General features: G+C 40.3%; 1 protein-coding gene across 3 annotated transcripts in view; it reads right to left on the reverse strand.

The window, feature by feature from the left end:
• Positions 1–1,488: 1,488 nt before the first annotated feature.
• Arhgef12 (Rho guanine nucleotide exchange factor 12) overlaps positions 1,489–27,799 on the reverse strand; it is a 132,839-nt gene continuing 106,528 nt past the window's right edge. For all 3 annotated transcript variants that reach the window (XM_013112910.3, XM_013112909.3, XM_040729856.1), the window contains 19 exons: positions 27,517–27,649; positions 27,192–27,227; positions 26,533–26,687; positions 25,148–25,294; positions 24,200–24,285; positions 21,610–21,735; positions 19,898–20,012; positions 17,744–17,844; positions 15,843–15,920; positions 14,497–14,572; positions 13,657–13,824; positions 12,071–12,158; positions 11,346–11,432; positions 11,156–11,235; positions 10,674–10,907; positions 8,116–8,583; positions 7,064–7,380; positions 5,708–5,777; positions 1,489–5,182 (listed from right to left, as the gene is read on the reverse strand). In XM_013112910.3, coding sequence (XP_012968364.1) covers positions 5,172–5,182; positions 5,708–5,777; positions 7,064–7,380; positions 8,116–8,583; positions 10,674–10,907; positions 11,156–11,235; positions 11,346–11,432; positions 12,071–12,158; positions 13,657–13,824; positions 14,497–14,572; positions 15,843–15,920; positions 17,744–17,844; positions 19,898–20,012; positions 21,610–21,735; positions 24,200–24,285; positions 25,148–25,294; positions 26,533–26,687; positions 27,192–27,227; positions 27,517–27,649 — 2,576 coding nt within the window. In that variant the 3' untranslated portion in view covers positions 1,489–5,171. The remainder of the gene's footprint in view (positions 5,183–5,707; positions 5,778–7,063; positions 7,381–8,115; positions 8,584–10,673; positions 10,908–11,155; positions 11,236–11,345; positions 11,433–12,070; positions 12,159–13,656; positions 13,825–14,496; positions 14,573–15,842; positions 15,921–17,743; positions 17,845–19,897; positions 20,013–21,609; positions 21,736–24,199; positions 24,286–25,147; positions 25,295–26,532; positions 26,688–27,191; positions 27,228–27,516; positions 27,650–27,799) is intronic.

Consider the following 27,799-nt stretch of genomic DNA (forward strand, 5'->3'; position numbering starts at 1 on the left):
TGACTTTTTGACTCAATGTCCCGTAGGCACCTGAATCCATGTGGTAAGAGGACAACGCAGTCAGGATCACGTGACATGGACAAAGGCTGGGTGGGACTGAATCCTGGTGCTGTGTGCACTGTGAACCTCTTGGTTATGGCAGGGAGTAAACACTTGTTTTTCTAACATGACCAGGACACTGTTTCCTTTTTCATCCTGTTGACATTTGCAAAGATGACAAGAAGCAATGGCAAGAAGAGCTTCTGGAATCTTGGTGAGTGAAGATGGGAGCACCTAACTGCATTCAGCGGTTCCTCACTGCTGCTCATCTGCAGTGCAGGCTAAACCAGATTCCCTCAAGAATGCCCTGGATCATCAGTAAAAACTTGTCACTTGTTCTTGATGACATATCACACACCCTGGTAATGATGAGGACTGAACCCAGAGACTCAAGTTGCACATTGTTGTGGGAATTCTTTCAGCCAATAGTCTTTGAGATATCAGCCCCTGCGGGGCAGGGTGCAGAGGCTAAGTGTGGGCTGGGAGTCAGCGCTGGGCTCTCTAGGATGGTGGTTAGAAAATCGCTGCCAGCATCCAGCTGCTAAGGGCAGAAGACCTTGTCGGTTCTCTACCTTGCTTTGTCATTTGTGAGTGATTTCCTAATAAAAATACCAGACTTTTCTTTATTTTGGGTTCTTTCCTTAAATACACAGTTGGAGCCCAACCATGGCTGGGCAGCAGTAAGTCATTTTCTCAAAGTGTGCCACAAAAGCTGGCACACAAATCTTTACCACTTAAAAATGGTGAAAAGCTGCCAGGCGGTATTAGTGCACACCTTTAATCCCAGAGGCAGGCGGATCGCTGTGAGTTTGAGGCCAGCCTGGTCTACAGAATGAGTTCCAGAACAGCCAGGGCTACCCAGAGAAACCCTGTCTCAAAAACAAACAAATAAGGGTGAAAACAGCAAAACTGATATGCATAATATCAAGTGTTCTTTTTTTTTAGGGAATATGCCAAAAGCCATAGTTTATGACTTTTTTTTTAAAGACAGGGTTTCACTATGTAGCCTGGCTGGCCAGGAACTCAAGAGATCAGCCTGCTTTTGCCTCCTGAGTACCAAAAATAGAGCACTGTTATCGAAAATATGTGCTGTCATGCCCAGCCCAGCACTGCTTAAAACCAGGGTCAAGGTTGCCTTATTACCAGGTGTCAGTCACCTGCACTGCTGCAGAGGTTTGTACTTCAGTGATCACAGTGATCCAAAGACCTGTCCCACCAGTAAAGATGTTACAAGAAGCAGGATAGACTAGTTACTGGCTCCTTGTTCACTGATTTCCCCAAAATAACTTGTATAGCCAGGTGTGGTGGTGAGCACCTGTAATCTCAGCACTTGGGGGCACAGGCAGTGAGGGGTTCCAGCCCAGGCTAGGACGAGGCCCTGTCTCAAAAAAATAAACATCTTGCACAAGACAAATAGGAATACATACAAATAAAAAGCAACACACTCAGTTCTTTTAAGCTTATTTAATATTTGAACTCTTATTTTCTATTTTCCCAGACCCCAGAAAACAGAGTTTTAGATGACCCAATATTTTGTTCCAGAAACATACAGCCTTATCAGCTAATTCATAAAAGAGCTTTTTACAAAGGTACATCTGGATAATTAGAGCAATAAAGTCTTTTAGGCATTTCAAAATGTGATCAGTAAAAATACATTGATTATTAATAAGGTTTCTTTTTTAAAGATAGTTCCAGATTTCTCTTAAAAGCAATTTCTGTTAAAGAGTACATGATTGTATGGTGAACGAGGACAGTGAGACGTTCTAGTGGGAAGAGGCTCATTAAAAACAACCAACAGTGTGCGTGCACGCTGCAGTCACCATGCTTGTAGTATGTCTGCTTAGCGGGTGGCACCTGGAAGTGGCGGGAGGGATTGGTTTCTAGGAGTCCCCTTTTTTCCTGATCAATGTATTACCCAAATCCTCAGTCCCTTGGGGAAGGCAAACAGAACAGATCACACTAAATGGGGGTCAAGTGTCAGAAAAACAAAACCATGACCTAGAGAACAAACTTCTACAAGGTGTTGTAACGCTGTACTTAGGTCCTATGGTGCCTTCTGCAACGGCGGGAAGGAGCCCAGAGCAAGCTCAAGTGGCTCCAAACACTACCCACGCCTGCAGGAAGGAGGCTGCTTGGGGGAATACGGGCATCAGGCACCAGACCATCACCAACGCCAAGGAGCAGGGCAAAGGACTGCATCACAGGAAGCACACTTACAGCCTTTTGCTTCAAAAAAAACAAACAAAAAAAAACCCAAAAAAACAAAACAAACAAAAAAAAACAGGCGAAAAGATTTTTCTCTTCCTCCCTCCCCAAAGGACAAAAGAAACAGAACACTTCCTAAAAGAGGGCTTGTTCTTTCTAGAGGTCATTAGAAGTTGTTTGGGGAAGACAAAGGGCAAAGCACTCATGAAATAACCTCCCATATGATACAATAAATAGTTATAATTTGGGTCATGAAAGCAGCAGAACTTCAACAATCCAGTTAGCTGCTTTGAAACTATACAAAATACATGGCCAACGCCATCCTTTTAAATTACAGTACTTCGAAGGGTTGCTGGTTTGGCTTGATTAGGTCTTTTCTCTGAAAAGGAGACACTCCACACATAATCTGCCACTTAGTGACAAAAGAGCCACTAAGCTCACAAGAGAGCAGTGTCACGGGCCGCGCCCATGGCATACACAGCTTTCTGGCTCTGCAGAAGATGCCATGCCCCCTTGCTGGCCTACTACTCTTCAGGACAGAAACAGACTGCACCTTCCCATCACCCAACTGGGAGACAACTATGACAATGACCACCCCATTCCAGAACAGGAGGAATACCCACTGTTGCCACCATGGAAGGGAGATATAATGTCAAAGTCGAATGTGTGTGATTATAATGGCCAAAATGAAATGGAAGGCACGGGAGGCCAGAAAGGGAGGGTACAGGCAAGAAGTAAGGCTGGTAAGATAAAAAAGGAACTTTCAAAAAGTGGGGTTTTTTGTTGTTTTTCTTTTCAGAATTCACTTGATCTTGAGGTTTTATCTGAAGATGTAATGATCCACATTTATTTGGAAGTACTGAAGCAATGCCAAAGTACCTTTCCAGTTAGGCTGCTGGAACCCTAAGAGAGGCTAAGACTCAGGAAAGGAAAGCAAGCAGCCAGGAGAACGGAGCTCAGGCTGAGTTGTGCTAGAGAATGGCAGAAGGACCTGTAGTGTCAGAAGCCAGGAGAGGGTGTCTGGTTTTCTCCTGCTGAGCTAACCAGATGGTGTAGTGTAAGAGGCTGCCTAGAAGACAGCGGAACCATTTGGTCTCTACTTGCTTCTCCTAAGAGATACAGGGAGTTCCAAATCCCATGTATATGTTACGTTCTACGTCAAAATTTCAAAGCCCATTCTGAATTATGTTTGACCTATGACTCAAAATACAATTCCAATTTAGAGATGAGGTACAAGGATCCAAGCTGATTGATCTAAGAACATTGAGGAGTCCTCAAAGGGTAGGAATGGGAATCTGGATCCAAACAGATGAGCCTGTTAAGTTGTAGAGGTGTTCATAAAAGCAGCTGGGGGACCATCCTTGGTGAGAAAGACCAGGGTGTGAGGGGCACTAAGGGGAGAATACAATTACATCTTGACTGCCCCCAGAGTTCAGAGGGCCCTCCTGCAAGATGTGAGCAATGTGGGAACTCCTTGTTTAGTAACAGAATTTCCATTTGACAAATGATTTCTTTTTACAGAACACACAAAGAAAACCACTGAAAGCCAGCAGAATTAAGGAGTTCTCAGGCGACAGTTCTGACTAGCTTACCCTCCACAGGTGCTGCCCACACTGCAGCTACCACAGCACCTTGGTGGCTGCACTGCTCATCTCTGGTCTCTATTCCCAAGGCCAGTCTCGGTGCCACGCAGACAGGGCTGCAACAGCAGGTCAGAGGAAGCACTCTGCAGTGATGCAAGCAACTCTCTGTCAAACCTTCCTCTGCCCACCCTTGGCTCTGCTTATGACTTGAAGAGCCCTTTGGCACCATCAGTGCAAAAAATTAAGAGTCAAACGTCCAGGTACTCATTTTTTACTGGCCTTATAATCAGCAGTACCCGTGGCTAGTGACAGCCATGGTTCAACTCAGTAGTGATGCAGTTTAGAAAACCTTCCCAGACTCTCCCCCCACCCCTCCCCTCCACAACACCCTACCACCACTGAAGCATTCCATTTTTTGTTCTTATGTCCTGCTCATTCTGCAGGGAACATTTCATACAAGTGCCAGTCAATGTATAATTATACAAATGTAACAATACCGAGAATAACAAATTTATAATCAAGAAAATAAAAATTTGTTTTCTTCTCTCCCAAATCCCAACTATTAACAGAAAAGACAACAAAGGAAATACACCCATTTTCAAGTGCCTGCCATTTAGTGTATTGAGGATTCCTGTTAATTGGGGTGGAGCCCAGTTACACAGAAGAGATGCTTGCCTTGGGGTGGGAAGAGGTCCACCTGCTCTGACCAGCTGCACAGCACACAGTGCATGTCATCTGCATTTGCATACAGGAGTCGTGCAGCATCTCTGTGGTGACCCTCTGGACAGAGCATCTGGAGTTACAGGTTAGTGAAGGTCTGGTATTCCTCTCTCTTCCTCTGCATTGCCTCTCTGCTAACCTCTCCATCCCCACCTGACCCTGGCTTCAGGAACAATTGATCCTTGGGTGTGCTAAATACAAAGGGCTAAACTCCCACTATTCAATTAAAACAAAAACAAGGCAAAGTAAAAATTAAAGTGTGCTTTCAAATACGGAATGAAATCAAATAAATACATCTGATTTTCTCTTTGTCTTACCTACGTACAATTTCATATCCTATACCCGAAGCTCTATACATTTGGTTTTTGTTCTGAATCAAAATGCATTTCTGATAGTGAGGAGAGGAGAGTGAGAGAACTGAGTTCCCTCACTGACAGACTTGTGCAGCTGCCAGACTGAAGAACTAGTCCCACTTGGGGCACCCTGGGGCAGGGCTGAGCCCAGGTGGTTCCAGGCAGATCCTCTGTCATACTCTCTCTTTGTCCACACTGGAGCTGGGATGTGGTTGATACAGGGCTGACACTCAAAATCCAACAATCTGCAGTCACCTCCAGGACACGGGCTCTAACTTTTATCTGAGAAGAATGAAGATATGTGAAAACCCAATTAAGACAAAAATTAACATCGTGAAGAACATGTAGGCAACCTGCAGGCATGGACCTGTTCACTTCTAAATCATAAAATGCACCCTCAAAGTACACAAGCAAAGGAGTATGAACTGGCCCATCAACACAGGCTGAGCTGCACCAGGGGCCTTGCTGGCCTTGGTGTCAGAAGAGGCACAGATATGGCAGGCTCCTCACAAGGGAGTCAATGCAGCACAGAGCAGGTCCTACTGAATTTATGGCTCCTCAAGCTTCCTTCCACTCTGCCTTCAGCTTGGAAAAGGTGAAGAGAGAGAGGAGGGGCTGGCACAGAAGCTGACAACCACAGCTCTTCTAAGAGCAGGAAGGGCAGAGTCAGCAGCCTTGATCTATGATGTTTAGAAAAAAGCAGTTTCTAAGGACAGGAAAGAAAAGAAATTACAGATTTTCATGTTGAAGAATAATAAATCATGTATCCAGTATGTGTTAGGCAGGAAGAGCTATCATTTCACGTACCTGAGAGCTTGTCAGGGAGGGCTGAGCCAGCCAGCCTTTGGCAAAGAAGGGCATAACTTTCCTCCACTTTCTGTAATATCCAAGATTTTTCATGGGGATGGCACAAGAAAAATAAAATTAGTTGAAAATAGGAACAAAGGTATTTTGTTATAAGCATGCAGCCCCGAATTTCAACATTAACACTGACCACTGAAGATGCTGTTAGCTGGGAAGGAGGCAGATTTCCTTTTCCCAATTCTCCCCTGAATGAGAAACAACTCCCCATGTAAAACAATGGAGAAGCAGGTGATCTGTCCACAGTGGAAGTCACCCAGGAAATGGCCTCATACCATGTGACAGATGAACAGAGACCTTTTAGATATTCTGCCTTGCTAGCCACATAATGACAATATGTGAAATCAAATGAAAAGGGGAAAATCTGTTATGCAGAACTGAAAGAAAAACTAAGGGAGCTGAGTCTTGAACTAAAAGTCCAAGAGCACAACTAAATGATGTCATGAAAAAAGTATGTGGGCTTCAGCAGCTGTATCTACCCAGAGCCCTGGTCTTTTGCTTGTATATTATGGTTTCTGATTTTGTGTTTTTATGGGTTTTGTGCATGTGTGTATCCATTTGTGTGTGTTTCTCATGCTTTTGTTTGTTGTAGTTTTTTTTGTTTGCTTTTTTAAAAATTACCTACTTATTTTCTAGTGAGATAGAAAGGAGGTGTAGAGTTGGGTGGATGGTGAGGTGGGAAAGATCTGGGAGAAGCTGGAGGAAGGGAAACCATGATGAGCATATTGTATGAAAATAATTTATTTTCAGTAAAAAATTAAAGAGTCCTTCCATAGAAACCACCACTTTGTGGTCTTTAACTACCAATTTCCAAACACTCCATTCATGCTTATATGTTGAGTAACGGAAGCCACTGGATCTGATTTCTACCTGTCATGGCCTCTGGGCAACTACCAATACTACTCCATAAGTCACAAGTAATTAATAACCTACAGCAAGACACAGCATTACCTGGCCTTGATTCACAACCATGCAACCCCACCTAACTCACTCCATGTCATCCGACATGAGGGAGACCAACTGCCCCAAGTACTTTTAGGTTCTTAAAATGCAGAAACCCAAACAGACATGTAACTACCTACAAACCTACAACTTTCCTGTTCTTGTAACTTGTCACAAGACAAATAGTACCAGCTTTTATCCAGGCATATTCACGACTAATGGTCAAAAAAATAAAAATAAAAATAGATAGCTACAGAACCTGGACCAGTCTGTGGACATCAGGACCCCATCATTCCAAACTTGCACTCTGCTGTGTTTGTTCTTAGGTTTAAGTGCTATGGAGGCCGACATGTGACATACCTTTAAGTGTTCGAGGTCAGCCTCTATTTTATGAATGTACTCCAGGATTTGGCTTTGTGAATCTGTACAAGAAGAGGGACTCTGGATCTCAAAACAAACATCCTCCATAGCTCTCCAGCGTCGCTGGACCAGGAATTCCGGGGTGAATGGTGAAACTGCCCCATCAGAATGAGCATTCTGAGGGGAATGTTGTTGCTGGTGGGTGGAGTCCACAGAAGGGATACCTGTTACAGGCTCCAGGGCGAATGAGGAGGCCACCTCCTCATCTGTGGAGCTCTCCTGCACTGCATCATAGCCATCAAGGATCAAACAGTTTCCTATTGGTGGAGACAGGACAGTCTAATGAGATTAGCATTGCCACCAGAATGGAGTCATATGATAACTTGAAAAGCTACTTTGGTGGGGGAACCAACAGCTCCCAAGTTAGTTTTAATTCCACCAGAATTTACTTTGGTTTAAATAAAGCCAACCTTTGCAAACTTTCACAGTAATTTCTGAATTATTAGTCACAGTTGTAAGAGCTTAAAACTATAAACTGCAATAAAGCCCCTACACGACAACCTGATTCCACTTTCTTGCCAAATACCTTTTCCTGGACTCCATTTGCTTCCTCCCTGCCTATGTTCCCTAAGGACAACAGCACACTCCACCTGTGCTTGATGCTGGACCGCTCTCCCCAGGTGTCCACACGGCCGTTCCCTGCACTTCACCAAGGTTTCTGCCCTCACTGCTCTGCCCTGGCCATAGCTGGTTTTATTTTCTTCCTAATTCATTTGATCATCTGACGCTCATCACATGCTTTTTTATTTATCATTACTATTTCCCTTCAGGCACTTAAGCTTCAGAACAATACAGTTTCTGACATTTTTCACTCTTCAGTCTCCCAGCCCCTAGGACAGTGTCTGGCAAAGAACAGATTCAGTATTTATTGTATGAAGGAATAAACACACATACACACACACACAACTTAAGATACTGAAACAACATCCATTCCAGCATATAAGACAGTGTACAATAACCAAAATCAAAGTTAAAATGTGAAAGCCACTTGCCTGAGATGCGTAAATTAACATCCTTCTCTTCCTTTTTAACTGCTCCATCACCTTCTGATGGATTATCATCACTATGTGCTTCACGGGCATCAAAAAAGTGCTCTCCACTGTCATCCAGACCCCCTTCTGGCTCTGTAGTAGGCATCTCTGGGGTCAGGATCATGTGGTCCATTACTAAAATGTTACTTGCCTGGCTGTCTTGGGATGCCAGTATCACTGAATCCTGTGCAGCACAAGACTCAGATGAAGTCCGTGGACTGTCACAAGTTGCGACATCACCAGTTCCAGTTTTAAAAGGCATCTGTCCTTCCTCGGCATGAGAGGCCTTAACATTTGAGTCCTGGATGCCACTCTCTGCCCGCCCCTCTTCAGAAACTGGCCTGTATCTTGAGAAGGACTGCCAATCTTCCTGGGTGCTCTTCTCGGGCAGACCCAACTGCTGGACCAGCAGCTGCTTCAACAAGCCCACTAGGAGTCAGGGTGGGGTGAAGAGAACAGAGAGAACTGACTGTCATGGCCTGGCTGCCAGCTGGAATCAGACAGCTGGGCTTCCCATCACTTCTCGACTAAGGAAAACATCTTAACAATACACAACCAAAATATGAATCCTATACACTTTTTTCTTTTTTGCTTGTTTTGGTTTTGGTTGTTTGAGACAGGGTTTCTCTATATAACAGCCTTGGTTGTCCTGGAATGCTTTCTGCAGAACAGACTGGCCTCGAACTCATGTAGATCCTCCTGCCTCTGTCTGGAATTAAAGGTGTGTGCTACTACACCCAGCCTACATAATCATTTTTGTCTTGAAAAATGCAATCAAAAGTATGATCTTCTACACAACACTTAACATTAAACTACACCTGACCAGAGTTAAGCATTTTGAATACCAAGACCCTCTTATTTTAAAGTCTAAAATACACTTAATACCAGGTGTCCACTCTCTATGCCAGAAAAGTTAAATGTTATGCCTTTTCTTCTCAAGAGTAGATTCTGTATGTCTAGGCATTATTTTTTCTAATAATCTTCCTAAATAGTGAAGACAATAAAATTGTATAATAAACTTAAATTCCAATGACATAGTAATAGTATATGTAAGTTCAAAGGGAATATTCACTAGTTTTTAAAAACTACCTCACTAGTGGCATGGCTTGTTTAGGATGTTAAATGAAATCCAATTCACCCCCGAGCTAAGTATGTTGACCTCACACAAGTAATGACAGTTCTAGGGCCATGCAGTAAACTATCAGACATTACTACCATCTGTCACTTCAGGAGAATCCAGAATAAATGAGAGTTTACATAACTGCAACTCCCTGCTTCCATCACAGGCTGATCCTCTGCTTGCTTCTCCAAGACCTCTTCCTTTCTCAAGCACTTTAATCTCTCCCCAAAATGGCAGTCCTAAAATGCTACCTCCAGACTACCACTTTCCCTGGGATGGCTTGGACCATAGTGCTCTAAGGTGAAGCTCCTCGTCTGCACAGTAGAAAAAGCACAGCGATGGAGCAGGGAGGCAGGCACATCAGTGTGTGTGGCTCTCACTTCTCAGGAAAGCAGGGAACTGTCTCTAGAGATCCCTTTCCTTTGTCCTCACAGCCACAGAAGTCAACTGTTCTAAGTACTGGGTGACACCATATTTCCTTGGCACATATTCTAGTCTACACCCTTTAAGCCTTGAGCCTAAACAACTGTAATAGCTTACTTGGTAAGGGTACTCCAGTCCTCTTTCCATCCAAATCCCTAAGTAGCTCTCACTCAGATTATAAGTTTTTGTTTGTCATACTTAGCAAACCTCACATGGTCCTCTATAGCTAGAGCAACTATTCTTGAACTTTCTCTATCTCACTGTGCCTGAGAGATGTACTATCCTTCCATGTGTAATAGTAGTTCCCAACATGGCTGGAGCTAGGGAGGGGAAGCTACAGAGGCTAGAAGCTGTTGCGAAGAACATTAAATCTCCACACAAAATGTAAGACATATGTAATGTGGAAAGGCTCCTAAAATTCTGTGATGTCTCTGTCCATCAAACATGGAGGATGCAACTGGTATTTAAAATTCACAACAGCAAGAGAGACTCCTCAGTCTATCTTCATGACTCCTAAATCTATCACCTACTCTTCTAACCTACACTGTACGCAGACCAGCTGTCCACTCACTGTTCTGAGTAGCCTGTGCTTCCTGCATGCACTTCTCGCCTTCTACTGCTTCTGTCTGAGTGGTTCTATTCTACAAATTCATTTCGATCTTAATCACCCTTCAGGATGACAAGCACATCTGTCTTTCTCTGATGCTTCCCTTCTCTGACCACACCAACCTGGACAGATTTGACAAAAGAAAGCCTTATTACTCTTGGAATGTTTGCTTTGAAAGGTGGCAGGGGTGGTGAGGTTAGGTTCTTAACATCTTCCCAACTAGACCATAAATTTCTTGAAGGAAAAAAATATAGGTTTAGACTTTTTCTCATGAAAATCCATTGCTTTTTTTTTTCTCTCTAAAATGCTTTCCAGTACACCACACACTCTGGTACTTAGTATGTGCCACAAGTTAGGAATAAAACTTACAATTTCTCAGTGCATCCAATGCCCACCGCTCTTCTGACACAGGCAAGTGTGGATCTGGGATTGGGATTGGATAACTGCCATCATCTTCCTTCAGTGACCCATTTGCACGCTGCTCCTTTGCAAACTGTGTCGCAGTCACAAAGAGATGTTCTGCCTCTGATTTGCCAGTGGTACTCAATGAATGAGACTGTGGTTTTGACGAAATTAATGGTGATTCTAATCCCAAAACTCTGTCTGTTTAGTGGAACAGAAAAGGCAGTCTACCTTAATGGACATTTTGTTTACAACATGGAACATTCAGAAAACGATGGGGGTGGGGGAAGCAACATAAGCTACAGAGATTATGCACTGGGGAAGCCCACAGCACAAAGCGGTGCTGTACCAGCACACAGAGGGCTCACGGGCAGCATCTGTTAAGAGTGTGGTTGGTGCCAGCACAGAGCCTCTCTATGGCCTCCAGATGTCTTGTCTATGCAGCTCACCTGGACTGTGTAGACCACTGACTGAAAGACCATGGTGCTCCACTTTTAGTTTGGATGGTTCTTCTTCGTCATTGTCCCCTCTGTAGAAAACAAACAACCCACCCTGAGCTTGAGAAGACATCCCAACTTCATGGCATTCAAATGAAGAACTACGTCTGTCTTCCGACAAGAAGCCCAAGGGCACACTCACTCGCAAGGTGTTGACTGTGGGAGAGGAATTGGCTTTGTGGACTGCTCCTTCACTGACGCAGCCATTCGACAGATGAGGTCCTGCCAGCTTCAGGGGTGAAAGGAGACCAGAATGCAGGAGGAAAGCAGAAAACACCCCATAAATACACTCCAGATAAAAAGAGAAAACAAAACCCAAACATCACCTATGCTGCCCAAGAACATCTTTATTTTGGCACCACTTGTGTAGAGACTCTAAAATATATTTTAAAGAAAATTCTAACATGAGCACATTACCCATTTAAAAGATTAATTTGGCACTTCTGTGAATTTTTTCTTTAGAAAATTTACTTTCTGTAGAATAAAGGAAAATGAGAACAGATATCTCAAAAGAAGCAAATTCTTAGAGGAATATTCTCAAAAGGGTACAGAGGAAGCACTTGATTTCTATAGCGGTTTTCAGAATCTCTATAAGGTGTAGGCTGGGAGAGACGGCTCAGCTATTAGGGAACTTGCTTGCTCCTCCAGAGGAAGCCATCCACCAGTTCACAACCACCTGTAACATTAGCTTCAAGGGATCTGACACCCTCTCCTGGCTTCTGCAGGCAACTGTATGCATGTGCACACTCACCCACTCACACATGAACACACACACAAATAATGAAATAAATCCTAAAAAAACAACATATGTAGAACATTTATGCTTTGAATACCAGTTAGAAAAAGGTAATAAAATCTGATACATACACTGTCTTTTCAGAAACTGTCTGTGCTACCAATTCATAAATTTGGGCTCCGTTATCTGACATGGAGATGACGAATAAGGCTTTGTTATCTAGAAAAGAAGAAAAGAAAATTTACTGCTATGATCAAGGAAGCAATGAGATATTTCCAGATACAGATATGGATAATCTGCATCTTAATTTAGATAAAGGTTACATATGTTCACTTTGCAAAACTTTATCAAGTTTATAAATTTAAATTTTGTGCAACTTACCGCAAGTTTCATTATCTACAACCTAAATGAAATTTAGTTCTTCATTAATAACATAGTTCTTCATTAATAACAAAAAATAAGTAAAAAAGTTCAAATTGGATTCAGTGAGTGAAAAAAAACACATTAAGTTGAGACAGAAAAGTAGGGGAGGGGGCAGGGATTCAATTTAATCAAAACTTTACATTATATGCATATATAAAAATTCTCAAACAAAAAATAATCGGCCTCATAAAAGTTCTGTCTTCATACAGGTTATGTCTTACCCAAGTGGAATGTGCTTTGGAGTTCTATCAAGCCTGTAATTCTGAAATTAAAATGTTTATATGAAAAGACATACACTCACACAGACACATTGGCACACACTCACAGACACACAGATACAGATACAGATGCAGGCAGGCACGCGTGTGCGCGCACACACACACACACCTACCTCTACCAATACTACTGAACCCAATGCTATTCCTTTCACGTTTATTTTAAACAGCTATTTTTTCAAGTTGTTAAGAATATTTGAAAAACACTATAAAAAAAGAGGTTATAAAGTTTGCTGTCAGGGGCTAGAGAAGTGGCTTAGTGGTTAAGGTTGCTGGCTGTTCTTCCAGAGGCCCTCAGTTCAATTTCCAGCAACCACATGGTGGCTCACAAAGTTTGCTGTCATGAAATTAAGTTTTCTAAAGGATCTCATCCTAATACAGTTAAATTCTAACTTGTCAACTTAAACTGCTATAAAAGAAACAAATTTGGGGCTGGATAGATGGTTCAGCAGTTAAGAGCACTGGTTCCCAGGTTCCCAGGACCCACACGACAGTTCAGAAGCTTATGTAACTCCAGTTCCAGGGATCTGATGCCTTCTTCTGGCTTCCCAAGGGCATCAGACTCACATGTGGGACAGACAGACAGACAGACAGACAGACAGACAGACAGACACAGTCAAAGCATATACATAAAATAATAAAATTAAATAAAACAAACAAATTCACTCACCTGTTCATTTTTCACTTTTACCCAACAAACAAACATATTTTAATGACAGCCTTCTCACTGGAGTTACTCTCAAAGTACTCACTACCTTTCTTGGTATCGATCACCAATTTGAACAGAATAAACATAAAAATAAGTGTATTTAAATTTCCAAGTGCAGACAATCACTGAGATAACCTGTCTTAAATAATTTGGTGATATGAAATTTCAACTCGGTTTCTAAACAAAAGACAGATTTCACTTAAGTGTCTATACATATAAACAACAGAACTACTGAAGCCCGTTGTACTACTTAAGCAACACTGAGTATCCTGTGAATCTAGAAGCTACCATCCTCAGTAGACACACTTACCTGTTGCCACCTGTCGAACCAACACTGTGCTCAGCTTAATGACTGGACTGAATGTGTGTTTGCTGTCAGCTGTGGATGCCAGAATCTTACTATGGCACCGTAACACCAGTCTGTCATCCTGCTTCTGCAACAGTACAAGAATGTCTTCCAGCAGCAGTGTATAAAGATCTAGAAAAAAATGCAGAGAAACTATTGGATACAAAAAGTTAAAATAATCTGAGAAAGGAAATTATTTTTGGAAAACCTAGCTAATTTTAAAAACTGATTTGCAAACTATTTTCTATTTTTTAAGATTTATTTATTTATTATGTATATAGTGTTCTGCCTGTATGTATGCCTGCAGGTCAGAAGAGGGCACCAGATCTGATTGTGAGTCACCATGTGGTTGCTGGGAATTACACTCAGGACCTCTGGAAGAGCAGTTAGTGCTCTTAAATGCTAAGCCTTCTGTCCAGGCCCCACAAACTATCTTCTTTAATTTCATTTTTAATAATTCATTTTAGTATGTTTTGTGGAATATCATCTGAGAATTACAAGAATTAAAAAAATAGTGCTCTCACTGCAAGAACTAGTCTACAGGAAATTTACTGCAAAGGTCCATCAGGAGGTAAGATGATGGAAACAGAACTGAAGTGTGACAGGCTTCTGCTACATTCCTATATGAAATGTAACATGCTTTACAGTGACAAGCACAAGCACAGAAGCACATCTGCTATAAATGCCCAGATACTGTGCATCAGCACTGCTAACTGACTGAGAATCCTGAATGACTCTGCTTCCCATTGGTAGACTTTTCTGTTCTCTCCATCTTCTCCAAAACTAACGGGACCACAGACTTACCGATGCTTTTATCTCTATTCACCTTCCAAACCAACGGCCCTTCGTGAATCATCTTTCTTTTTGTTAAATCCAAATTCTGCCAAAGTAAAAAGAACAATACACAAATTAATTTCAAGACAATTTCATCAATGGGGTTACAGCCAGCATAACTAGTATCTTTTCAAAACAGTCTTAATATAGAAGGTATCATTTACATTCAACAATGGTACGCTACATGTCTTGAAAATGGAACAGTCCATGTTATAACAGCCTGTACAAAACCTTCTAAAAAGAGAAGAATGTTATGGAAAACATTCTTTCCAGACCTCCCTCCAGATGAATAATAGCTTATGGCATTACAAAGAGCCACAACACACCCTCACTCCTTAGCTACAATAAAGCAGATGCAGATGATGTGTGCTGTGTGTGTATACCTGTGCAAGGCTTCTGAGTTCTAGAATTCTGATTCCTAGCACTGAATCATCTTTCAGCCTCCCAAAGAAAGATTTAAAAGACAGCATTTGTTATGAAAATGCCAATTATCTCTGCCAACAACTTATTTATTAATAAAAGCGCCATGTCTTAGCATTAGCATCTCAAGAGGAGCTCTCATTCTTTGGCAGGTAAGGGAATACATACATTAGTATGTTTTCTGATATAACTATTATATATGACATACAAGTTAATTTTAAATAGATGTCAAATAAGTCTATCAATATGACTACCAGTAAGCTGGTAGTTTTTTTTTTTTTTTTAAAGACTTAAGGCCAGGGAATAGAATCACACAGCTTTAATCCCAGCACTTGGGAGGCAGAGACAGGCAGATTTCTGTAAATTCAAGGTCAGCCAAAGCTAACTCAGGGAAAAAAAAACAAAAAGACTTAATATCCTTAAAAAATTATTAATACTAAAACCTAGGCATAAGTAGCAGTGGTTCATAAATATTAAACTATTCCTGTAGTTTCAATCCTCAGGCTTTTCAAAAGTGTCATGGAAAAATTGTCTTTCCTTAGTGATCCAAAAAGTTCTTATAGTGAAACACTGAAATACAGAGCAATTAAAATCTACTAATGACTAGAGTTCCCAAATTTTCTAACTATTCCTGCCACATAGTTACAGGTTCATACAAAAATACTCCTCTAATAAAGATAAAAGTACAGGTGTCAGGATGGCTGAGTGGTCTAAGGCACCAGACTCAAGATAAGAGTACCCTTGACACGTACCAGACATCAACAAGTCATAAATGCAAACAATCCACAACACAGAACTCCTTCAAGGATGGCTGTTCCTACTGAGATGTTAATTGCCTGCCAGGTCTTTAGTACATTTTACTTTATGTTTTTAGTTATGATTAGACCATCTCTCACCCTGAGTTCATCAACATTTGGGTACTCAGACAATTTGAGATTGGAGGTGTCAAGACGACGCTGATAGTCTTCTAAGCGCTGAAAATTAAACAGGAGAGAGCCAGGGTTAAGGCTTTGGGCATCAGTGACCTCTTTGTTTCTAATATAATCACATAAGTGTCTTACCAAATCTGCATTTTACAAAAGTCACTGCAACAGCAAACATGACAGACAGCCCACTCCTCTTAGCACACCGTGCCCCATCATTGGTAATACTTTGAGTTTCCCTTCCTCTCCAGCTGTCCTTCTCAATCTTCTTTTCAAACTTGGTGACCACTAAGTAAGTTTATACCTATTTTCTCAATATTTAAATCATGTACACAGTACAACTTCAGAAGGTACTTTAAGGTACTATAATAAAAAGTATATTTCCTCCTATCTCTGGCTCCCCTCCTGTTTTCTCTAAAGAGTATATCATTGATGTTCATTTCTTGAGCGACTTTTGAGAAAATCCTATGCAAACAGAACACACAAGTACATGAGTCTGCTTATCTCTGTATGTGTTGTATGTATATAAAACCTTTTAAAACAAGATATGGAACATATGGTAGCTTTATTCATGGTCTTCCCAAACTGAAAACAGCTCAAAGAGAGTAGGTAAATCAATTGTGGTATATTTGTAGAATATAACTTAGAAGGCTACCAGAGGTATAAAAGAATGGATATAATTAACATTATAATGAGTGAAAGAAACCAGACACAAAAGAACACGAATGCCAAGAGCCTCTCTATGTATATAATATTACATTCTATCTTCAATTTAATGTAATTAGCATTGGGTCCCTCTAGGAAACTGCTCACTACACTCCACCTGTTCTCCAAACTGAATCCGACTTGTCCACAAGCCTGTGGCTTTTCCATACCTCTTGTCTATCCACACGTGCAAGCCAGAAACCTCAGCATCTCTTCTTGACATCAGCTCCCTTCACAACCTTCTCAGTCAGCCAACAAGTTTTGCTAATTGCAAAGTACTTCTCCAGCTCCCACCTTGATCTACACTGCTCCACACCACTGTTGATCTTGAACTACCTTCTTCCTTCAGCCCACTCTTCACAGAGCAATTTGATTCATGCCTTTAGTAACAAGGTCTTATTGCTCTTAAAACAAAAATTCAAGTCTTTCAAGAACTTCAAGCTAGCAACCATAACATATATGCAGAGGACTTAGTTCAGACCCATACAGGGTGCGTGACTGTCACTTCAGTCTCTGTGGGTCCCTATGAGCCCTGCTTACGTGATGCTGTAATGTATTAGAGAAGAATTTTTTAAAAAAAAATTTAAATAAAGAAGAAACAAAATCTTTAATATGGTAGGAAAAGCCGTGTATGAACCAATCCTCAACTAATCTTTTAAGTACTCATATTGCTCCTTCTGTATCTAGCTTGCTCTTCACACTGTTTTTGGTTCATTTCTATTCTTTGTTCAGAGTATGTATGGTTCAAATGTTAATTCCTCAAACAATCTTTCTCTGAGAGTCACCACCTGACACGTCCAAACTAGGTTCAGCCCCTATTAGATACAGCACAGGAAGCTCTCCTTTAACTTGTATTCACAACTACCATAAGACATGAACATTTTAATCTCCTGCTTTTACAAAACAAGTTCCATTGTCTCATACACCCAGTGCTCTATGTCCATCATACAGTACATACTGAACAAACACCTGTGAGGTAAACAGGAACAAAATTAGAGGTGCTCAGAAGTCAAATGCATCTCTGACCATCTGGACCCAGCTACTATGTTAATAGCAAAGAATGTCCTGCTCATCAATTGTACAATGATACTTTCAGTTACTTCAGATTCCAGCTATACCACTTTAATATCCTCCAATCCCATCTGGTATATCTTGCTTTTCCTTTTTACCTGCTTGTTTTCTGCCTCCTTGACAGCCTGATTTACATAATTTAAGATCTGACGACAATGATCTGCAGCTTTCTTCACCTTTTCCCTCTCTGGTAGCCATTCTAAATATTGGGAAGAGACAGAAAATGCAGAAAATTAGGAAAAAAGAAAGTACACACAAAATTTCATTTTAGTCAAATGAGTATAAAAAGATATATACTACCACTTTCTACATTTTTATACTATGTTATACCTATAGCATAGTCTCTATTCGAGTAGTTTTAAGAGAGGTATGGAGGTACATGCTACTTACAAGACTGAGGAAGAAGACTCATAAGTTTGAGGCTAGCTTTGGCTACATGCTAAGACCTGTCTTGAAATAATTTTTTTTAAAGGGACTGGCAATGTGGATTACTGGTAGAGCTTTTGCCTAACATGTGCAAAACCCAAGTCCAATCCCCAACACAGAAAGGATGAAAAAAGAATGAAGAATACAGACCCATAGATGCAAGAGTGATGCCATATACATTGTGTTAAAATACACTTCCAAAGAAGGCCTTTGTAACAAACAAGGACCCTCTCCTCCCCATGGAACTGCACAGTGTGTATGATCACTGGGTCTCTTATGCAGTCTTTTTTATATAATAATTCTGAAGAATTCCAGTTTTTGTTTAAGACCACATTTTTTTTTTTTTTTTACGAGACAGGGTTTCTCTGTATTGTTTTGGAGACTGTCGGTCCAGCCTGCCGTCGAACTCATAGAGATCCTTAAGACCACATTTAAAAGAACAAACAATTAGAACACTAGTAGTGCCAAAAGATTAAGCTAACCAATATCACAGATGCTCTGTCAACTCTACGCTAAAAAGAATAACCAGAGTCAAAGTTGTAATCTTCAAACATTGTAACAGCTCTACTGGACAGATACATAGATACATTAAGAGTAAAACTCAATGAGTAAAATGTAATGCTGCATTTTTGCCAGGCCTCATAGTTTGTGGTCCCCAATATGCACTCCTAGTTTCAGAAGAAAGAAAAAGGAGTTTAAATGGGTGGTGGTGGTGTACTCCTTTAATCCCAGCACTTGGGAAGCAGAGGCAGGCAGATTTCCGTGAGGTCGAGGACAGCCTGGTCTACAGAGAGAGTTCCAGGACAGGCACCAAAACTACACAGAGAACTCATATCTCAAAAAACAAAAAAAAAAAACAAAAAAAAAAAAAAAGAAAAGAAAGAAAGAAAAGAAAAGAAAAGAAACAGGAGATTGGAACATAAAACTCAGAATCATTTCATATTTCCAGATGAGAAAGCTGGAATAATAATGCATTTGTTTGGCTTCATAAAAGTACTTTCAAATGCAAACACCTCTCTGAGCTAGTATAAGGCCTTTAAAAGCAATTATATATGCTAAAAAAGGTGGATGAGTTTTGTTTTGTTTTTTTGTTTTGTTTTTCCTATACAGGGTCAGGCAACAACTACTGTATACTTTTCAGGCCAAAGGATCTTTACTCCAAATACTCAGCTCTGCTGCTAAATGCAAAAGCTCTCGCAAACCACATGCAGACAGATGGGTTGATGTGTTGTGTTCTAATACAGGCTTACTGACAGAAACAAGGAGTGAGGTACAGGTATGGTGGTGAATGCCTGCAATCCCACTACCTAGGAGGTGAGGAGAGGAGGATCAGGAGTTCAAGGCCACCCTCACCTGCATATGGAATTCAGAATGAGTCTGGGCTCTGGGAGACTTTGTCATTAAAGAATAATAGTAATTTGAAATAAAAAGCAGGCAGTGACTTAATGTGGCCTTTGCACCACAGTAAGCCAAACTCCATGCCTGAGCTACTACTAAAGGACATAGTTCAAATAGGCTGAAGAGGACTGCACTATATCTTGTCAGAGAATTTCTGCCATACCATTGGCACCAGGAAGCTATGAAACATTACTTATTTAGCAGGACATATTCTTGGTTTTTTGTTCTTGACTCTAAATGCGCATGTGTGTATATCTGTATGAATCTATGCATGTGGTGTGCAGAGGCCAGAAAGGGTATCAGATCTCCTGGAGCTCGAATTACAGTGGTTGTGAGCCACACGTATGGGTGCTTGGTCTTTGAAAAAGCACTTAACCATAGAGTCACTTCTCCAATCCCCTATTTTTGTTTCAGCAAAAATGCTATACCTGTGTATTTGGCAATATTATCCAAAAGAAGCGGGTATTTGGTAAGCCTTTGCATTTGGGTGGGAATGATATCCTTCAACTGAAGACGACGACACAGGGGGTTACTCTCAGCATCCTAAAATCAAAGAGAAAGAAGTCACTCCCACAATTCACATTAGGACAAATAACTAAAAAATATGTACCAGGTATGTACTACAAGTGTCCACCACCATAGCAGAGCTCTGACTATCAAGGGGCTTCTAAAGGAAAGAAAGACCATTACCACACCCTCTCTAATGGCAGACTAGAAAGCAGCCTGAAACTCCTAACCAGTGCATTGCTGGGTGTTTGAACAAGGGCTGAAAGCACCTACGATAAACTCTTTTGTATTATACAACTTTAACCTCCTTTTCAGAAATCTAGGTACAGTTTCCTGATTGGCATTCCTATCAAAAGTTCATCTACTAACTTATTATCTGCCACTCCAAGCAGATACATTGGGTCACTAGTCTGGACATGCGAGGTGATATACATTAATGATCTACAAACTTTAAATAATGTGACAATATGTATTTCAGACTTTGGGCTAGTCTTTCTCACAACTATTTGAGTCTGCTGTTTTAGCAGAGAGAAGTTTTTTATTTGTGGAATAAAAAACATAAAACTTTAAGGTGTCCTCCAAGATTCCCACTCTCTCATGTATGTAATCTCATACCCTTGAGTGTGGGTGGAATCTGTTCTATAATTAGTTTACTCTCACTTGACTTTGATTTAATCAAAAACAGGAAGGAGGGTTTGACTTGACCAGAGGTAGCTGGAATCCCAACTCCAGTCCTTGCAAGTGCTCTTAACCACTGAGCCATCTCTCAGCCCCCTAACTTTAAAAGCAATCTGGACCAAAGAGAAGCAATCCCATTGGTTTGGGAAAAAAAAAAATCCATCAGTCACCTGCCTGAGAGGCCACAAGGAAAAAAGATGGGGTATTCTCCAAGAACTGGGACTACTAAGCAAAAAAAGTAAGACCATTTTCTGCATTAAAAAAAAAAAAGATATTCCTATCCCCACCCCAGCACTACTGAAATCTTCCCAAGCCTGACAAAACCCATCTGAAACTTGAACAGTATGGTTTTCGTAAGTGAGTATGTGCCAGGCCTAGTAACACAGGCCTGTAAACTCAAGACCAGCATGGGCTACAGAGCAATGAGCCTGGGCAATTTAAGAAGCCCTTACCTCAAAAGACTACAAAAAGGGGTAGGCACATAGCTCAGTGGAGAATGACCACAGAACAACTGAATATGGCTTTTCCTAATGAAAACTGCTATGGCAACATGCATATCTATGTCAAACATTTCAATCTTCCTATGTATTTTTTTATTATTCATCATTCACAGATCATCTTTATGCCTTCCAGTAATTTAAGAAGTAACATAAAGTTGTTTTAAAATGTCAACATATCGGGTGGGGCTGCAGAGATGGCTCAGCAGTTAAAAGCATTGGCTGCTCTTCCAGAGGACCTAGGTTTGATTTCCAGCACCCACACGGCACTGGCTCATATCAATCTGTACCTCCAGCCCCAGGGATTTATTCATAAAATAAAAACACAAATGAAGGGCAAAAATTAATGTTAACATAGATGAAACATTCTAACCCAGAATTCTTCAAGTTTATTCTATAATTAATACAAAACTTGTGATTTTTTTGTGGGGGAGGGTCACATAACTTGCTCAATTCACCTGTACAAAAGTCTGGAATCGAGAATCCTTTTTCTGACGAGACTTGATCATTTCCAGGGCAAAAGGCTGGTTACTGCAGAATGTAGCAGCAGCATGTTTCAATTTCTCCTCCCCTGGTCCACTGAACTGTACCAAGAATGCAAAGAAGACAACAGAGAATGAGACACTGAGCATACATGAGGCCAAGTAAGATGAGAGATGACTACAGTTCTTTAGACATTCCAGGAAGCTTCTCAAATGACATTAAGACAAAACTTTGTATGTAGATGCAACATCGATGGTGCCCAGTCCCAGTTGGTATGCCTACAATACAATGCCTATACCTAAGGGTCAGAGAAAATCACAGAAGGCAGAATGAAGGTGAGGGAACAAACTGTAAGAGAACCAGGACACCTGATGCTAGAGAGAATCTTTTAGACATGACAGGGATGCTGCACCCACAAAATCTCATCATATTATTACCTAAACAAGACCTATATAATGACACTACCAGTTGACAGATCAACCCAGATAGGAAAATTTCATAAACCCCCTACCCAAGATGAAGACCCATCAATGGCTACTGAGACAGAGAGAATCTGTTTTCTCTACATATGAGACTCTTAAAGGTTATCCAATTCCAAGTGTTCTTCCCAAACACATGTAAGAACAACATTAAATGGGCTCAATAGGGGTGTGTGTGTGTGTGTGTGTGTGTGTGTGTGTGTGTGTGTGAGAGAGAGAGAGAGAGAGAGAGAGAGAGAGAGAGAGAGAGAGAGAGAGAGGGTATATGTAACAAAATAATTACAAAAAGGGTCATGAATTTGGGAAGAAGTTGAGGAAGACATAGGAGTTGGAAATAATGTAAATACTTATTCACATAGAAAATTCTCAAATTTAAAAAACAAAACAAAATAGTAGGAGAGGGGTCGGTGAGATGGTTCAGCAGGTGAAGTGTTTGCTATGCAAGCCTGACACATAAGTTTGACCTCCAGAACCCACTTGGAAGGAAAGAGGCAACTCCTAAGAGAAGCTGTCCTCTGACTTCCACATATGCCCCATGACATGTCATGCTCTCCTCCACAATTATAATAGATAAGTAAGTTTTAAATATACAAAGAGAGGACACAAAGCCAGAGCTATGAGGGAGAGCACAAACTTAGTATGGACAAGGCCCTGGCCGCAAAGCCAAGCACCACAAAAAGTAGGTAAACCAAAAACTGGGAATATTAAATGCAAATCTGAAGACCTGCTTATGCATTTACTTTTAGTTATTATGATTACTATTTTGCCTTAGGTCAACCCCTGATGTGCAACAGGTAATAAATCAGACTGGTTTTATTAATCCTGTTTTCCCTCCTATTTTTAATACAACATTGGTTAAGAATACATTTCTTGGGACTGGTAGTGGCACAATGCTTGCCTAGGATCTCTGGGTTCTATCCTTAGAATTGAAAAAACAAAAACAAAACAAAAGAACACATTTTTGTGTGTGTTTTAAAAGAAAGATTTGGAACCAAAGGTAGTTGGATCTCTGTGAGTTCAAGGCCAGCCTGGCCTTTAGGCCTAGCTACAGGACAGCCAGAACGGTTACAAAGAGAAACCTTGTCTTGAAAACACACACACACACACACACACACACACACACACACACACACACACACACGCACGCACGCACGCACGCACGCACTTTAAATCGATGGCCACGCACAGTATAGCATATCTTTAATTCATTCCTTGAGAGCAGAGGCAGACAGATCTCTGTTGAGTTTCAGATCAACTGGGTCTATATAGTAAGACTTTGTCTAAAAAAAAAAAAAAAAAAAAAGAGTTCCACACCAGCCACGGCTAACAACTGAGGTCTTTTCTAAAACAAAACAAAACAAAACAAAACCCCAAAGCTTTTCATCATAAGTTCTATGTGAGGAGACGCCATGTGTCCTGATTGCCTCTGTCCCCCAAAACCATTCATAGTTTTGTCCCATATAGATTGACAGCCAAGGGCTGGAAGAGATGGCTGAGTGACCAAGAGTACTTGCTTTTGCAGAGGACTGGGGTTTGGTTCCTAGAACCTACATGGTGGGTTAGAACCCTCCATAATTAGTTCCAGGAAATCTAAACTGGATCTCATGCATTCTTTCACCTCCGGGGGCATGCAACACATACAATCATATATGTACAATAAAATAAATCTGTACAGAAAACGAGAATCTGACAGTTACTATAGCTTCTAGATTCTTTTCTTATATTTGAAACAAGAAAGTAAATGTTCACTATTGACATGATCTATAACTGCACAGTACATGTCTGAGATTAGAACAACAGAAGATGGTATCAATTCCAGATCACTTAAATTAGTAGGATACATTACTCTTTAGCCTTTAAAACAAAAAGAACCAGCACATTTGTATCTCAATGAGATCGAGCACTTAGCCTGACTGCATACCGATTAGAAGGAAATAATCAATGAAATAGTGCTCTGGACTCTTTTTAGTTCGGCATACTAACTCTGCAAAATGGATGTGTTTGCATTTTGGAAGCATTTATTACTTACCCCTAAACCTGATCAAGTGTCTATAAAAGTATTAAAAGAAATTCTCAATTTCCTTACCCAGATGAGCAGATCTTCCCCAATATGATCAATAACAGAGGTCTCATTCCTCTTTCGGACAGCTTTCATTTGCTCATTCAACCCAACTATGGGAGGGGGAAAAATGCACACTTATCTTAGTCTGGATTACTGGTAGTACTAAGTAGTTAACTTTTTTTATTTTTTATTTTCAGAGTACCATAGCTTCTCCAGTCTTCGAAAACAATCTGCACACAATACTTACACAGCTAGATTCCAAAAGCTCTTCCTAGAAATGGCCCCTAAAGTATTAATGTATATTAGGAACTAGTATAATGCCTATAATGTGACTGCATCAAGTATGTATTTACCCTGGATGTAAACAATATACTACATATCACTGAAATCTGAAATCACACACAAAAAGCAGCACTTTGGGTGACAAACTGATAATTCCTTTGACCAAGAAAGACTGAAAATCAGGGTCATAGAGAAGCAGTGACTTGCAGAGAGAAGAGCACCTTTAATACTCCCTCAGATCCAGATGACTCAACTGGGGCAAGACACATAAAATGTGCCCTAAGCAACAAAACTATACAACTGTTTCTGAAAATTATCCAAACATGGGATTAACATTAATCTTACTATTTACAAAATATATGTACATGCATATTACCACATGGGATATATATTTTAAACACATATATACTATAAATGATAGGATATTTTCAAGAATAATTATGACTACTTATGTTTTTCACTGTAAGTACTACTTTAGCCAAGAAAATCCCAATGTTAATACTATATTGATTATGGGGGAACGATTTAGTCAAAGATATGATATCTCTCTTTGTAGGATGTTTCACATACAATGTCAGATATGCATAAAACTATACTCAATTATTTGTAATGTATTATAGAGGTGCCTTTACACAGTCATAGTCCTTACTAGAAATGTAGACACAATGATCACAAGTCATTTTTTTTTACCATGAAGTTGAAGAATATCTTCCAAATTTGAAAATATCTTGCGTAGTTCTGAAGGTGATAGAATTCCTTCTCTGGACACTCGCTGATAGAACACTTGGTCAAGAACTTTCAGTGTTCGGACATGAGCTCTTTCAGTATAGAACAATTCTAGGCAGGAAGGGGAAAAGGAGGCACAGAATGTTGTTTTATTTAGACTAATTCCCTCGTATCAAATATTTCATTGTTATTAGGCGGCAAATGCACTATGTAATAAATGATTTAATATTTAGAAAGGATGGCGTGTCTCCAAAAATCACACTGATTCCATAAAATTTTCCTATACATCAGACTAATGAACAGTATCATCAAAACTATTTTATATTTAAAAGTTAATAGTTATGTGCAAATCATCCATTTACAACACGACAATACAGTACATTCTAATAACATACAGCCTTAAGCATTCTATAGAAGTAATAGTAGATTTAGTTTTCTATATTTACCTATAAAATCTCATTTCTGGACTAATACTGTAACTAGCTCAATGTCATCAAAGATAAGATATTTATTGAAATCAAATCACAGGTATGGCACAGGGTACAGCATACGTGTCACATACTTGTTACATACATGTTACAGTAACTGTGATGTCAACTTGCCATAACTTAAAATCACCTGGGGAAAGAGTCTCAATTGAGTAAATGTAACAGGTGGGTGTATCTGGGATGGGGTTGTCTTGTTAAAAGATGTAGGAAGACCCAACCCATCACGGGCAGCACTATTCCCTAGGCAGGAGATCTGGAACCATATAGGACAGGAGAAGGCTAGATGAAAACAAGTAAGAAGGCATAGGAGCAGTCATTCTCTATGCGCCATTGTAGATGTGATGCGACTGGCTGCTTTGAGTTCCTGCTTCAATTCTCCCTCAATAACGGCCTGTAACCTGGAATTCTAAGCCAATTAACTCTTTTCCCTGTCATTTTTCACTGGAGTATTTGTCACAGTTCATATAAATAAAACTATGACTGTAACTAAAAAGCAATTCACCTGGACGATCTAAATCCTTTTGTCCTCATTACTCAACAGCTGTTGTTCAACTAACCTAAATTTAGCTTACTCTTGATAATCTATGCCTATAATATAACCTCAAGGTAGTTCAAGACTAGAGTCCTACTGATTTAAGTTCCAGGCGTATAATGCTATGGATCTTTAGTATCCTGAAAGCTAAACATTCTTTCCTTATAACTACAAATTGTATACTTGTACTGCTTATGTTTAAAGGCTCAAGAACAACCCATCTAGTTTAATATGTCTTTGTGTAAAACAAAAGGTCAATAGAAAACAAAGCAAATTCAAAATCTGAAAAATCTCAATGTATATGGCCATCAACAGATGATTACACTTACCATTAATCACTTCCTGTCTTTTGATCTCAGAAGGTTTCAGTCCCAGTAACACTTCTCTACTAACAAGCTGCTGCCAGTTGGGTGGATCAGTCTCCAGGTCATTTTCAAACTGCTCATCCTCACTCTGACTTTCTCCAAAGGCGATGCTGTCAAACCTAATAAAACAAACAAATTGATGACAAATTCTGTGTGAGGGCTTCAAGTGGACAATGGAAGACTCAAACCTTTTGTGCATGGTCCTGTGGATATGTACACACATATATTTGTATGCACAGGCATAAGGAGGCCAGAGGTTGACTGTAGGTGTCTTCCTTGACTGTTCTTCACTTTATTCTTTTGTCATGCCTGGCTTTTAACATGGGTATTGGGCATCTGAACTGAGGTCCTCATACTTATGGGGCAAACACTTTACAAGTAAATTATCACCCAGCCCTGTGAATGTGGACTTCTGCATTTGATCAGTGCTGAGCTAACACAGCCTTCTCTTCTTACATGCAACTTGTTCCTGCATGTACACTTGTATGCATCTGTCGCATGACCTGGGTTACTAAGAGTTTCCTTTACACTCAGAGACTATGTAGAGGGCTTCTTTTCCCTTAAGACTAGGACTTTAGAAGGAAAAACTCTATTTAAATGAAAGCTACTTAAAATGTACTTACTTTCGAAAGGGTTTTGGGGTTCCATGTTCTGTCACCCTAAAACAACAGAGGACAAAGAATTACAGGAGAGCAAAATGGAGATCAAGAAAGACATATCCAAAGTACCCCAAAGTGGTTTAAATCCCAATAGTTGGATAAGTAGTTCAACCAGATACAGGAGTTATTTAACACAAATAACAGAAAAAAATTCAGTAGGGTTTAATATTTACTATCAACCAGACTTCTTTCTAAACATTATATGAGAGAAAGTGCTGCCAGATATAAACAGTGATATTCACGGCACTTTAAGCAATGTACAAAGCTATCTAGCTCTCCTTGAAATTACCTCTCTACTTCACATTCCTCCTCCTGCACCTGATCTAACGAAGGAGGTGGGAAGTCAAAAACAGTATTAGAGACACGAGGTGTGCCATCCAAGCAGTCTCCAGGCACTGATACTTCTCCAACTTGTTTTGATCCTAAAAAGACAAAAGTCAGTCACTAACTGTTTAAAATAAAACAGTAACATCAACAACCAAAAAAAAAAAAAAAAAAACCCTGAATCATTCCCTGGAAGAACTTCAACCTAATTCATAGCCACATTTTAATTAAATAGGTTAGAATAGAAA

This window comes from Mesocricetus auratus, unplaced genomic scaffold (assembly GCF_017639785.1).
Source record: "Mesocricetus auratus isolate SY011 unplaced genomic scaffold, BCM_Maur_2.0 Super-Scaffold_100022, whole genome shotgun sequence".
NCBI classification, from domain to species: domain Eukaryota; kingdom Metazoa; phylum Chordata; class Mammalia; order Rodentia; family Cricetidae; genus Mesocricetus; species Mesocricetus auratus.